The sequence below is a fragment of the Bos grunniens genome, chromosome 12 (assembly GCF_055505025.1).
Source record: "Bos grunniens cultivar Pamir isolate PY7600 chromosome 12, Bosgru_T2T1.0, whole genome shotgun sequence".
NCBI lineage: Eukaryota > Metazoa > Chordata > Mammalia > Artiodactyla > Bovidae > Bos > Bos grunniens.
The window spans coordinates 78872007-78887423 of record NC_141176.1 but is presented as its reverse complement, the minus strand read 5'-3'; the positions used below and the strand labels follow the sequence as shown (position 1 = coordinate 78887423).

At 43.9% G+C, this 15417-nt stretch overlaps 1 protein-coding gene across 1 annotated transcript in view; it reads left to right on the top strand.

Moving 5' to 3' along the window:
• LOC147361955 (ATP-binding cassette sub-family C member 4-like) overlaps positions 1 to 15417 on the top strand; it is a 215456-nt gene that overhangs the window by 58954 nt on the left and 141085 nt on the right. Inside the window, exons 12-14 of the mRNA XM_086330262.1 lie at positions 3652 to 3746; positions 3969 to 4055; positions 15075 to 15171. Coding sequence (XP_086186388.1) covers positions 3652 to 3746; positions 3969 to 4055; positions 15075 to 15171 — 279 coding nt within the window. The remainder of the gene's footprint in view (positions 1 to 3651; positions 3747 to 3968; positions 4056 to 15074; positions 15172 to 15417) is intronic.

The following is a 15417-nucleotide window of genomic DNA, read 5'->3' as shown; positions in this document are numbered from 1 at the left end:
TAACAAATGGCTTATTTTATTAGCAAATCCTTTGAACCTGACATGAAAGTGAAAGCTTTCTACAAAACAGGGTTTCTTCTGTAAGTCTGCACCATCGCTGAAGGGCCTTGGGTGAGCTTCTGGATGATGGCATCAAACCAGTGTCACTGTTTCCTAGTCTGCCTTTCATTTGTGTATTTTTTCTTCAGTGAAAATTGGTGAAATTTAACTTAGAGGAAAATAACATGAATAAAAACACCTTCCTGTCAGTAGGAGGAATTGTAATATATGGTCAAGTCAGGCCTTTCCCTCTAATTTAATCAGAAAACGGTGACTGGGAAATTAACCTGCTTTGGATTTTACTTCAAATCCTCTGAAATGCTGTGCCATCTGGGGTTCATGCATTAATAATTTCAGAGTCACCAACACACTTGAAGTCCTACCACCAGAGTTGAAGAGAGCCTGTTTCTATCCCCTCATGTACAAATTATAAGAGTGGATTTATGTGCCTTTTCTAGAGCATGGTTAAGATTTTTGTGTTATGATATGTCACTATTTTGAGAAAGAAACAAAAACAATGTAAAATCAAAGCATAAAAGCTAAGTGGAACAGTTTGCAAGGACTGTCATCAGTGAAATGGAGGCCAAGTAACTCGGGTGTGTGTGTGTGTGTGTGTGTGTGTATAAGGCTTGGAACCTATCTTAAAATGGTTTGTTGTTGTTCATGAAAACCAAAGCAAGAGATGGTATTAATTTCTGAGCTCCAGAAAGAGAAGAAGTGACATAATGAATTTTCACAACAGAGCAATTGCTGCCCTTCATTGGATGCACCCAAGTTAAGCTCTGAGTGAGCAAGAAACCTGTGTGTGTCTTTATGTCTTTGTGGCTGTATGTCAGGGAGGGTTATGATAGAGACAGTCTCTATCTTTTCCTTCTGGTCGTGTGCTCTGCATATTGTGATCCACCCTGTGCGTGGGATCCCACTGTTGGTTTGAAGAGAAAATAGACATCAGTCACCAATAGCAAGTTATAATCAATTCATGTCCTTTTTCCTTTTATGGAGGGTGTTCATACACTTCCTTCGATTCTCACAGCTTGAGTTTAGTGATTCTGGTTTCTGCAGCACATTATGTAGAAGAGGAAAATGAGACTTAGGGAGATCAGAGGACTTGTTTATCATGGAGACCCCAGTGTGCTACTTTTCTTTCTCTGCATATTTCATATTTCATACTTCTGGAGACAGAAGTGAGGGCGTCATCTGCAGAAAGGTACTGCTGTGTATCTTAGGTTGATGCCTGAGGGGTTTAATAGGTAATTTGAAGTACAGATTTCCCATGTAATAACTGTGTAGCTTAAACCTGATTGTTACCTGGTCATTCTGGGGATTTTCTTGTCATTTAAAAAAATTTTTTCCCAGATACTCTGGGGAAAATAGACTGATTTGTCTACTTCTTAAATAATACTCAAATATAACTTATTATAGATTCCCAGATCCTCAAGCCAAAACTTCATATCCTTCTTAACTTTGAGTGTTTCCTGCTTCCACGGGCAAGGATCTACTTAGTCCAACTGATCTGCTTGGTGTCCCTCAGCATGTTGTTTCTTTCCTTTTGGTTTTCCTGCCCAGCCTGCTCTTTCTGTTCCCATTTCTTATACAGACGTCGTCTGTCACACTATGACTTGCCTTAAGTATCACTGTGAAGACGGGTCAGGTTTCATCCCTTCTCTGAAAATCAGAAGTGGAGACCAAGATCAGCAAAACTGGCAATTTAAGATAAAACAAGTCCTGTGTTTTCACCAGCCTGGACCACCAGCTCTCACACCTGTGTCTCTAACACAGACCTTCACACTTGCATATCCAGCTGCACAGTGATATCACTGAGAGGTCATTTCTGCTTGTCCATAAGAGAAGTCTCCTAAATCTGCCTCCACCATCTTCTGCAACTCAATAAATGGTGACCCTGTCCTTCCCCTTCCTCACCCCAAACATCACAGTCCTCTTCTCTTACAATCCACACCCGTCCTGTCAGCAGGTTTTACAGACTCCACCTTCCAAGTATGTCTGGAGTGTGACCCTGTCTCTCCATTTCCACTGCTCCCTAAATTATTCTAGTAGCCTCCTCACTTGTATCTACCCTCATCTTTCCCCCCGCCACCCCCCCCCCCCGAAAAAAAATCTTACTGTCTGTTTATTGCAAAGCACAGAAGTGATTCCTTAAAAACCTCAGACCAGGTCCCTCCTCCCCTTCCCCTCCCCCCTTTACTGGCAGTGATACCAGTCTCCTGCTCTGTCTTGGCCCTCACTCCCCTCATTCTTACTCTGCTCTCCTGGCCTCCTTGCCGTGAACCCCTTGGGCATCTCACCGTGGCCCCTGCACTCACCCCTCCCTCTGTGAGGAGCAGCCTCTCCAGGTCTGCCTGAGCCCCTGCCCCTCCCCCCACCAGATCTGCTCACAGCCCTCTCTGAGCAGAGGCCTCACACCCCAGTGTGGACTCACTTCCCTCCTTCACTCTCCATTCCCCTGAGCAGCTTCCTTTTCCTTCTCATCCTCAGTATTTGCACTCAGGTTTATTTTCCATATTGTCTGTCTCCCACCATGGAGAGGAATTCTAGGGGTTATGTTTCCTCATGGCTGAATTCACTGTTCTCAGAACAGTGGCTCATCTATAGTCAATCCTCAATAAATACCTGTTGAAATGGTTAAATGCATAAATGCTTTGAAAAAATATAGAATGAAAACAAATGAAAAGCCCTGAGAGGTTTTTTTAATTTTCCTTGTTACAGTTTCAGATCAGTTCAGTTCAGTCACTCAGTCATGTCCGACTCTTTGCGACCTCATGAGTCGCAGCACACCAGGCCTCCCTGTCCATCACCAACTCCCGAAGTTCACTCAGACTCATGTCCATCAAGTCAGTGATGCCATCCAGCCATCTCATCCTCTGTCATCCCCTTCTCCTCCTGCCCCCAATCCCTCCCAGCATCAGAGTCTTTTCCACTGAGTCAACTCTTAGCATGAGGTGGCCAAAGTACAGGAGTTTCAGCTTTAGCATCATTCCTTCAAAGAAATCCCAGGGCTGATCTCCTTCAGAATGGACTGGTTGGATCTCCTTGCAGTCCAAGGGACTCTCAAGAGTCTTCTCCAACACCACAGTTCAAAAGCATCAATTCTTCGGCGCTCAGCCTTCTTCACAGTCCAACTCTCACATCCATACATGACCACAGGAAAAACCATAGCCTTGACTAGATGGACCTTTGTTGGCAAAGTAATATCTCTACTTTTGAATATGCTATCTAGGTTGGTCATAACTTTCCTTCCAAAGAGTAAGCATCTTTTAATTTCATGGCTGCAGTCACCATCTGCAGTGATTTTGGAGCCCCCCAAAATAAGGTCAGCCACTGTTTCCCCATCTATTTCCCATGAAGTGATGGGACCAAATGCCATGATCTTAGTTTTCTGAATGTTGAGCTTTAAGCCAAATTTTTCACTCTCCACTTTCACTTTCATCAAGTGGCTTTTTTAGTTCCTCTTCACTTTCTGTTTAGTCACTATGAAATAAGCCCATTGCTGTTGATTAAACACTTGTATGAAGAACTGATGCCAAAAGGTTAGGATGGCAGGAGGAGAACACATTTTAAATCTTTTTCTTTTTTCCCTTTTCTATCTCCATACAGGATTTGCAGAATTTGAAGGAAAGAGATCTAACTGTGACAGGAGATGGAGGAACCCCGCTGAGTGAAGGACAGAAAGCCCGGGTCAGCCTCGCCAGGTAAGTGGGGTTTCAGTTGCCATCCGCCCCTCCTCCTCGGTGGCTCCTAGTGGACCTGAGCACACAGACCCCGCTCACAAGGTGGGCCTGTGTGAAGCAGAGTCTTGGCCCTTTCCCTGGGCTTGTAGAAGGAACCTGGAGTTGTTGGACACCATCATGATTCAGAGATGAGACCCAGGCAGTGTGAAGTGTCCTCTCCCGACGTCTCTGTACGTTTTCTAGAGCCGTGTATCAGGACGCAGACATCTACCTCCTGGACGATCCGCTCAGCTCAGTGGACGCAAGAGTCAGCAGGCACTTGTTTGAACAGTGAGTTTGCTCCTTTTTCTATCATCTCTGCTTTCCAGGAACCCTGTGGAAATCAGGGAAGAGAGCTCAGGAAAGCCTTTGTGCTCCAGGAGACTCAGCTCACTCTGTCCTGGTGTCCCTCCCTTCCCTCCACAGGAGATCCATCATAGAGAAATTTTGCATCATGATGAGGTCAGGACAGGAAAATACAGCAGTTGCTTCCAGTGTGTGTAGGACAATGGGGTCCATGCTTTAGGGAGTGAGGGATAGATGGCAAATTCCCCTGTTAATTGCACCTGATGGATCCAGACATTGTGGATGGATCCAGACCCCAGGGATAAGAAGGATGATGTAAAGTTTTTAAATCAGAGAGTAGGACTTGGTAACCTGGTAATTGCCTGCCAATTCTTTTCCTTTGTCATTTGCTGAAGGCACATTAGAAGTGAATTTTTCAGTACAGACATGGGGCTTCCATGGAAAGACCCTGTTGGTTTATGCTTATTATTCTGCTGGTTTAGAAATACTTAGTAAAGTATTTACAGATGATTCAGAATTTACAGATGATTATTCCACATCTGAGTATGGCTCAATTATTTAACAGTTCTTCATGAATGCTTACTAAAATTAATACTTAGACCCACATGTAGGGTTAACTTGAATTTGAAACTCGGTATCTTGAATCTTTCTGAAGTCCTGACTCTTACTTTGTGTTTCTGGAATTTGTTGTCAATGGCTCTTTCTTGACCACAGAACTCCTGGAGAACAGTTAGGTTGCTTCTCTGTCCCAACACATGCTGACTGAGGCCTCTGGTGGAGTCTAGACTGGCGTCTTTGAAATTCTCATGAATTCGCTTTTTCTGAAGCAGCCTCTACATCTACCCCATGGTTAGTTCCCTTGCTGTTGTTCACCTTGTTAAAGACAATGAGCCTTCCAGCTGCATATATCAAACCCTGCTGTATGCACTGAGATCGATACCCTTACAGATGTTCCTGCACAAAACCTCTTACTTTACAAGGAGGATGATGAGCCAGGAGAGGGGAAGGACCCATACTGGACAAGATAAGGGAGACTAGGACACAGCTGTCATTCCTGCCACTAAGGAACCTGTCTCTGTGTGGAGCTTGTTAAGACAGATGCCAGGGGAAAGCTCAGCAGAGTCGAGGTTTAGAGAGTTTTGATACAGGATACAGTAAATGCTAAGTGGAAGTGGCAGCTGGAGACTTTCACTGAAGTTGGAAAGCTCCCTGTGCCCAGGGCTGGGTGGGAAGTGCCCTGGGGGACTGCAGGCTGGGCAGGTGTGTGGAGGCTGAGAAGAGGACCCAGTTCCTTTGCTGAAGGAAGAGTAGAATGTCAGGTGTGGAGGGAGGAAGAAGCAGGGCTGTGAGGAGAAGAGCAGGTATGTCCTTGTCTGAAGGAGGTGGGGTGTTTGGCAGAGAGAAGCTGTCTGGAAATTCTCGCTGTCAGGTTCTGTATTACTTTGCTGGGGCTGTCTGTCCAGGCTGCTCTCACAGGAGACCACAGTCTGGGCAGCTTATAAAAAACAGAAATTTATCCCTCAGGATTCTGGAGGCTGGAAAAGTCCAAGCTGAGGGTGCTGAGAGATTCAGTGTCTGGTGAGGGCACGATTCCCATGTCCTCACATGGGGAAGGGGTAAGGGAGCCCTGTGGGTCCCCTTTATAAGGGCACTAATCTCTTTCATGTTGGCTCTACCCTCATGACCTGTCACCTCCCAATAGCTACACTTCTAGTACACAGTGGGAATTAGGTTTCAATATATGAATTTTGAGGACAAAAACATTCAGTCTATAGCAAGTTGTCACAGTTGGGGTGCTTAAAGAACAGAAATTCATTTTCTCACAGTCCTTGAGGCTGGAAGCTGGCTGTGTGGGCAGGTTTGGTTTCTGCTGAGAACGCTGTCCTTGGCTGCTGGTGGCATCCACCTCGCTGTGTCCTCACATGATCTTCTGTCCATGTGCAGCCCTGTCTCTATCCTTTAAAAAAAAAAAATTGAAATATAGTTGATTTACATTATTGTGTTAATTTCTTTGTATGGCAAAGTTACTCAGTTATATATGTACATACATTCTTTTTAATATTCTTTTCCATAATGGTTTATCTCAATATCAAATATAGCTCGCTACACTATACGGTAGGACCTTATTGTTATCCATTCCACACATAATACTTCACATTCTGCTAACCCCAAATTCCCAGTCCATCCCTCCCCGTACGCCTTCCACGCATGCAACCATAAGTCTGTTCACTATGTCTGTGAGTCTGTTTCTGTTTTGTCAATAGGTTCATTATTGCCATATTTTAGATTCCACATGTAAGTGATATCATATGATATTTGTCTTTCTCTTTCTGACTTACTTCACACAGTATGATAACCTCCAGGTCCATCCATGTTTCTGCAATGGGCATTCTTTTTCCTTTTTTTATGGCTGAGTAGTATTACATTCTCTCCATGTACCACAACCATTCGTCTGTCGGTGGACATTACGTTGTTTCCATGTTTGGCTATTGTGAATAGTGCTGCTATGAATATAGGGATACATGTCTTTTTGGTGTATGGTTTTGTGCATACATATGCCCAGGAGTAGGATTACTGGAATATAAGGTAATTCTACTTTTAGTTTTCTGAGGATCCTCCATGCTGTTTTCTACAGTGCCTGAAGCAACTTTCATTCCCAGCAGTAGTGTAGGAGGGCTCCCTTTTCTCCACACCCTCTCAGCCATTGTTATTTTAGTGTTGACCATTCTAACTGGTTTGAGGTGATGCCTCATTGTAGTTTTGATTTGCATTTCTCTGATAATTCACAACGGTGAGCTCTTTTACATATGCCTATTGGCCATCTGTATGTGTCCTTTGGAAAAGTGTCTATTTACTTCTTCTGCCCATTTTTTGATCAGATTTTGTTGTTGTTCAGTTGTATGAGCTGTTTGTACATTTTATAAATTAAGCTCTTATTGGTCACATCATTTGCAAATATTTTTTCCCAATCTATAGATTGTCTCTTCATTGTGTTTATGGTTTCCTTTGGTGTGCAAAATCTTGTAAATTTGATTAGGTCCTATTTATTTATTTTTTTAATTAAAAAAAGAATTACTTTTGGCTGTACTGCATCTTTGTTGCTATGATGGTTTTTTCTCTTTGTGACGAGCAGGGCTGCTCTCGAGTTGTGGTGTGCGGACTTCTCATTGAGATGGCTTCTCCTGTTGCAGAGCGTAGGGTCTAGGATGTGTGGGCTCAGTGGTTCTGGCTCCTGGGCTCCAGAGCTCAGGCTCCGTAGTTGTGGTGCATGGGTTTCTTGCTCTGTGCATGTGGGATCTTCTGGGATCAGGAATGGATCCTGTGTCTCCTGCACTGACAGGTGGATTCTTTAGCACTGAGCCACCAGGGCAGCCGCCTTTTGTATATTTTTGTTTATATTTCTATTGCCTTAGAAGACTGACCTAAGAAAACATTGGTATAATTTATGTCAGAGAATATTTTGCCTTTAATCTCTTCCAGGAGTTTCATGGTGTCACATCTTATGATTAAGTCTTTAAGCCATTTTTAGTTTATTTTGTGCATGGTGGGAGGGTGTGTTCTAACTTCACTGATTTACATGACTGTGTTTCTGTCCTTATGTCTTAGTCTCCTCTTCATCTAAGCACACCAGTCAGATCAGATTAGGTGCAGTGTCTTTAAGGGTAGTGATTACTTCTTTACAGTCCCTGTCACCAAATTCTAAGGTGCTAATAACTAACGTGACATGTGAATGTGAGGGGAACATGATTGGCGTAGAGCAGGCCTAGACTAGCAAAGTAAAAAGACTTCAGCAGTCAGTAGGTATATGAGGAGCTCTGAGCTCTGGACACAAGGAGCTGGGATTCCACATCCACTAACCGGGGATTGTTAGACTTTGGCAGAAACTACCCAAATGTAAGATGTGCTTAGTGTTGGGGTGATGAAAGAGTTGTGGTGATGGCTGCAGAACAATGTGAATGTACTTTATGCCACTATATGGCTATATGATTAAAATGGTAAGTTTCATGTTAGGTATATTGTAACCCACATACACACAAACCTGCATCAGATCAGATCAGATCAGATCAGTCACTCAGTCATGTCTGACTCTTTGCGACCCCATGAATCGCAGCACGCCAGGCCTCCCTGTCCATCACCAACTCCTGGAGTTCACTGAGACTCACGTCCATCCAGTCAGTGATGCCATCCAGCCATCTCATCCTCTGTCATCCCCTTCTCCTCCTGCCCCCAATCCCTCCCAGCATCAGAGTCTTTTCCAATGACTCAACTCTTCACATGAGGTGGCCAAAGTACTGGAGTTTCAGCTTTAGCATCATTCCTTCCAAAGAAATCCCAGGGCTGATCTCCTTCAGAATGGACTGGTTGGATCTCCTTGCAGTCCAAGGGACTCTCAAGAGTCTTCTCCAACACGGCAGTTCAAAAGCATCAATTCTTCGGCACTCAGCCTTCTTCACAGTCCAACTCTCCCATCCATACATGACCACAGGAAAAATCATAGCCTTGACTAGATGAACCTTGGTTGGCAAAGTAATGTCTCTGCTTTTGAATATGCTATCTAGGTTGGTCATAACTTTCCTTCCAAGGAGTAAGTGTCTTTTAATCTCATGGCTGCAGTCCCCATCTGTAGTGATTTTGGAGCCCAGAAAAATAAAGTCAGCCACTGTTTCCACTGTTTCCCCATCTATTTCCCATGAAGTGGTGGGACCGGATGCCATGATCTTCGTTTTCTGAATGTTGAGCTTTAAGCCAACTTTTTCACTCTCCACTTTCACTTTCATCAAGAGGCTTTTGAGTTCCTCTTCACTTTCTGCCATAAGGGTGATGTCATCTGCATGTCTGAGGTTATTGATATTTCTCCCGGCAATCTTGATTCCAGTTTGTGTTTCTTCCAGTCCAGCGTTTCTCATGATCTGAATCTTTGAGAACATGAGAGAACAGGGCAGATGACACATGACATGGTCTCCAGCTCTGATCTGATCCCCCCTTTCCAACCCTCTCCCGTTCATGAGTTGATGAGTTTTCCCTTAGAGAAGTGCCTGTGTCTTGTCATGAGTTCAGTGACAGGAGCTAGTGCTGTGACAGGGATTCCCCACCCCCAACCTCCTGAAGTCATGAATATCTCAGCCTCCTTGTTCCAAGTACCCCACCCTGAACTCACAAATGTGTGTTACCCCATCTTGTGTGCATCTGCACATGTTCTCCATCAATGCAGGAACGGATTCTACTGGTCATTGCATACATGTCATATGGAGAGGAGAGCAAGGCATTTTGGTGCCAAGTACAGTGTGCTGATCACAGAAGTTCTCTTGAGTTCTTTTTCAAACACAGGAGATATTTATAAAATCGTCTCAAATCTTTTGTGTGTACCACTTTGGATATATACTTGATAGAAGGAAGCTTAAGACTGTTGTTCGTAATCAGAACCACACATTCTCTAGGGAAACTTAAAGCAGAGATTGTGAAAGCAATTTAGAAAACCACTCAGCAGCAACTAGAGAGTGTTCTCAAGTTAGAGAAGCAGATGGAACAATATGCTGTGAGAGATGGTGGTCGTGTGGAAGCTGGGTCATGGGCAGGGTTTTGTATTAAAAGTGAATGAGTAACACTTCTACTTGCCGTTAACAGTTTCCTTCAGTCATGAATTTATATCCAAGGTTATTGAGGTTCATGACTTTTACAGCTTTATGCTGTGAACACAGTGGATTCTATCAGCTACAGAAGGTGAGGGCTTTACGTAAACTGATGCAGTCTCACCTGTGTCCAGCCATGGATCCCATCCTGGTTCAGCCCCACATCACCAGAACCCTGCCTCCTGCATCATCAGCTCTTGGGGTCTGTCCTGATCAGACTCCAAAACTCCTGTCTACACAGTTCACCATCCTATCTACACAGCTCACCCTCCTGCTCCAGTCCTTCATGGACACCCCCCCACCCCACCCCCTACCCCATTCAGAAAGCAGCTCCAGGTCCTCAAACAAGCTTCTTTGCCATCTTCCCCCATCAGCCTTTCCAGCTCGTCCCCACACCCACTCAGTATCCAGCTATGCTGGCTCTGTGGGGGTCCTTTATTACCCACCCCCTCTCTCTGTCTGTACACACTAATCCCTCTGTCCAGAGCCAGGGAGCAGTGCCCCAAGACACAGAAGGAAGGTGGAAGATGGAATCTGCTTTTCCCTCCTGCTCCTCCAGGGGGCGCCCATGCCCTCTGTCTCCCCTCAGCCCTCAGTGGGTGTGCTTGACCATTTATGAGTCCCCCTGCCACCCATCGGAGAAGGCAGTGGCACCCCACTCCAGTACTGTTGCCTGGAAAATCCCATGGACGGAGGAGCCTGGAAGGCTGCAGTCCTTGGGGTCTCTGAGGGTCGGACACGACTGAGCGACTCCACTTTCACTTTTCACTTTCATGCATTGGAGAGGGAAATGACAACCCACTCCAGTGTTCTTGCCTGGAGAATCCCAGGGACGGGGGAACCTGGTGGGCTGCCGTCTATGGGGTCGCACAGAGTCGGACACGACTGAAGCGACTTAGCAGCAGCAGCTGCCATCCATAAACTATGAATGCAGGAAGGTGCCTCAGCCCAGCATCTTCTATCCCAGGAACCCTGTACCTGCTGTGCCTTCTTCCAGGCTGTTTCCCTAAATAGTCTCAGGGCTTCCAAGTCTCCACATCTAAGACAGCAACCCCACTTGTTTTTCCCTCAGAGCACAGGCCACAGCCCAGTAGCACATTTTCTATACTTATTCAATGTATCCTCTACATGGTGCAGAGTATTGTTTTCTATCTTGACCTGTGAGTGGATCCTTAGCACTTAGGACATTGCTTGGCTCCTCAACAAACTGCTGATTGAATGAATGGATGTGGGCACTGTGTCTGTCTTATTTGTATCGCCTCCATCATGGGATGTGTCCCCTCTTAATACAGCCCTTCAGATCAGATCAGTCTCTCAGTTGTGTCCGACTCTTTGCGACCCCATGAATCACAGCATGCCAGGCCTCCCAGTCCATCACCAACACCCGGATTTCCTGAGACTCACATCCATTGAGTCAGTGATGCCATCCAGCCATCTCATCCTCTGTCATCCCCTTCTCCTCCTGCCCCCAATCCCTCCCAGCATCAGAGTCTTTTCCAATGACTCAACTCTTCACATGAGGTGGCCAAAGTACTGGAGTTTCAGCTTTAGCATCATTCCTTCCAAAGAAATCCCAGGGCTGATCTCCTTCAGAATGGACTGGTTGGATCTCCTTGCAGTCCAAGGGACTCTCAAGAGTCTTCTCCAACACCACAGTTCAAAAGCATCAATTCTTTGGTGCTCAGCCTTCTTCACAGTCCAACTCTCCCATCCATACATGACCACAGGAAAAACCATAGCCTTGACTAGACAAACCTTTGTTGGCAAAGTAATGTCTCTGCTTTTGAATATGCTATCTAGGTTGGTCATAACTTTCCTTCCAAGGAGTAAGCGTCTTTTAATCTCATGGCTGCAGTCCCCATCTGTAGTGATTTTGGAGCCCAGAAAAATAAAGTCAGCCACTGTTTCCACTGTTTCTCCATCTATTTCCCATGAAGTGGTGGGACCGGATGCCATGATCTTCGTTTTCTGAATGTTGAGCTTTAAGCCAACTTTTTCACTCTCCACTTTCACCTTCATAAAAAGGCTTTTGAGTTCCTCTTCACTTTCTGCCATAAGGGTGATATCATCTGCATATCTGAGGTTATTGAGAATTCTCCTGGCAATCTTGATTCCAGCTTGTGTTTCTTCCTGTCCAGCGTTTCTCATGATGTACTCCGCATATAAGTTAAATAAACAAACAATATACAGCCTTGACGAACTCCTTTTCCTATTTGGAACCAGTCTGTTGTTCCATGTCCACTTCTAACTGTTGCTTCCTGACCTGCATACAAATTTCTCAAGAGGCAGATCAGGTGGTCTGGTATTCCCATCTCTTTCAGAATTTTCCACAGTTTATTGTGGTCCACACAGTCAAAGGCTTTGGCATAGTCAATAAAGCAGAAAGAGATGTTTTTCTGGAACTCTCTTGCTTTTTGCATGATCCAGCGGATGTTGGCAATTTTATCTCTGGTTCCTCTGCCTTTTCTAAAACCAGCTTGAACATCAGGAAGTTCACGGTTCACATATTGCTGAAGCCTGGCTTGGAGAATTTTGAGCATTAATTTACTAGCGTGTGAGATAATTGCAATGGTGCGGTAGTTTGAGTATTCTTTGGCATTGCCTTTCTTAGGATTGGAATGAAAACCCCTTTTCCAGTCCTGTGGCCACTGCTGAGTTATTCAAATTTCTGGCATATTGAGTGCAGCACTTTTGCAGCATTATCTTTCAGGATTTGGAATAGCTCCACTGGAATTCCATCACCTCCACTAGCTTTGTTCGTAGTGATGCTTTCTAAGGCCCACTTGACTTCACATTCCAGGATGTCTGGCTCTAGGTCAGTGATCACCCCACCGTGATTATCTGGGTCGTGAATATCTTTTTTGTACAGTTCTTCTGTGTATTCTTGCCATCTCTTCGTAATATCTTCTGCTTCTGTTAGGTCCATACCATTTCTGTCCTTTATTGAGCCCATCTTTGCATGAAATGTTCCTTTGGTATCTCTGATTTTCTTAAAGAGATCCCTAGGTTTTCCCATTCTGTTGTTTTCCTCTATTTCTTTGCATTGATCCCAGAAGAAGGCTTTCTTATCTCTTCTTGCTATTCTTTGGAACTCTGTATTCAGATGTTTATATCTTTCCTTTTCTCCTTTGCTTTTCGCTTCTCTTCCTTTCACAGCTATTTGTAAGGCCTCCCCAGACAGCCGTTTTGCTTTTTTGCATTTCTTTTCTATGGGAATGGTCTTGATCCCTGTCTCCTGTACAATGTCACGAACCTCATTCCATAGTTCATCAGGCACTCTATCTATCAGATCTAGGCCCTTAAATCTATTTGTCACTTCCACTGTATAATCATAAGGGATTTGATTTAGGTCATATCTGAATGGTCTAGTGGTTTTTCCTACTTTCTTCAATTTAAGTCGAATTTGGCAATAAGGAGTTCATTGTCTGAGCCATAATTAGCTCCTGGTCTTGTTTTTGTTGACTGTATAGAGCTTCTCCGTCTTTGGCTGCAAAGAATAGAATCAATCTGATTTCAGTGTTGACCATCTGGTGATGTTCATGTATAGATTCTTCTCTTGTGTTGTTGGAAGTGGGTGTTTGTTATGACCAGTGCATTTTCTTGGCAAAACTCTATTAGTCTTTGCCCTGCTTCATTCAGGATTATATGTGGGATCATAGAATTAACACAGCCTTTATATAGGAATAACTGTTACACAACTGGTTGCTTACTCAATCATTTCTATGGCATGACTTGGAAATCTTTAAAAACTTGGAAATGAGTATATTTTTCTAGTGACTTGGATAAAATAATCATTTAGGAAAAGTTCCCAGCCATCGACTGATCACTTCATTGTAATTATATGTATTACCTTATCCGTGATGGAATGTTAAGAAGAAAACATCTTAAAACTTTTGGGTTGATTCATCTTGGATGTAACACCCCATCAGATTTGATTAACATCCACCTTTAGGGACTATTGGCAGGCAATTATGTATTAAGGTGAAAAAATTCTGTTTAAAAGCTTTAGTTCTACGTTGAAAAGGTGTTAACCAAGAAACTTAGGTTGAATGTTGAGCTAGCACGTGTCAAAAGGTGAGAATGAATCCTTTGGACTTAACAAAGCAATGGTGTATGTTTCTACATCCTGGGGTCTTGCTTCTGATCAAAGACCCAGTGTCCAGAGTGTCCCCTTAGGACTTTTCTATCCTGAGTCCAAAGTGCATGACTGTTTGTGGTTATGGTGGAGTGGAGAAGGGGCCTGACCTTTACTGAGTGGATTGGTGGTTTGATTTGTCAGAATGTGTGGATGAGTTGTCATTGACCTTGTTTTGAGATGAAGAAACTGAGGTTGGGTTGCTCATCTGACGTCAGTTTTGTGAGGGACTGAGATGCAGTCTGCTGGCTCCAGACTCTCCATTTGACTCACTCACAGGCTGGGCTGTGGCCCAGGTTCCTGAGATTTGCTCTGCGAGGGGCTGGGGCACCCAGAGTACCTGCCTGGAGCCCTGCCTGTGGTCACTGGGGTCCCAGACTCACCCATTTGCTTCCCTGGAGGGTTGTGGACCTGTGGGAGGAGACTACAGCTGAGTCCGTAGAGCTCTACATTTGAAATGCAGGAGTATTTTTTTTTTTTACTGTGGAAAAAATTTAAGGTTAAATACTGAGGGTGTCTTGACTAAGAGAACTGATGGATCCTCTGAGCCACTGGATGATTTCCACTGTGATTTGGGCCATTTGGATTCTGTTCTTTTACTTTCATGTTTGGAAGGTGTTCAGTCCTAATGAAAGAAAACTTGCTTCCTGGATGGAACTGGGAATGTTGTAGAGAGTGACGGAGGCCATGCTGACATTTATTTTATATCTAACATTCTTTGGGAACAAGCGTCTAGCAAATGCACTCTGGCAAAAATTACCAAGAATCTATTAATTTTTTGTTGTAAATATTTGCATCATTAATTATAAATAATCACCTAGAAAGCTAAGAATGTACACATTTTTAAATGACATGAATCCCTCTTCTCCCATTCCCAAATAGCCATAAAATAGTGTTTTAGTTTATTCAGGTTTTGAAATCTCAGTATTACTCAGTTGTTTTCCTTTATGAAACATGTAAATAATTGTTAAGCTGAGTTTTAGAGGAAAAGACTTATCTGTTGGTGCCTCCTTCACTGGGCTGATTTTAAGAATTTTTTGTAGCAGTAGATTCAAATTTGCTGCTGATAAATTTAAGAACCTAGTTGGATTAATTGACTTATGTTTATTTAATTTTTATTATTGATTTGGCATTTAAACTAAAGATCTTTTGTCTTTGTCTCACTGTTTTCAAAATATGTTTTCAGTTTGAGGTACTTCATTAATGTGCTTTTGGTTTCTGTACCTTTTACATTTGTAGGTGTATTCGCCAGGCCTTGAAGGAGAAGATCACAATTTTAGTCACTCATCAGTTGCAATACCTAAAAGATGCAAGTCAGATTCTGATATTGAAAGATGTAAGTAATTTCTAGAAGTCTGTGGAATTGCTAGCCCTCAGATGTGTTGGGAGAAGCCAACGGAAACCCACTCCAGTAACTCTTGCCTAGAAAATCCCATGGACGTAGGAGCCTGGTAGGCTGCAGTCCATGGGGTCGCAAAGAGTCGGGCACGACTGAGCGACTTCACTTTCACTTTTCACTTGCATGCATTGGAGAAGGAAATGGCAGCCCACTCTAGTGTTCTTGCCTGGAGAATCCCAGGGA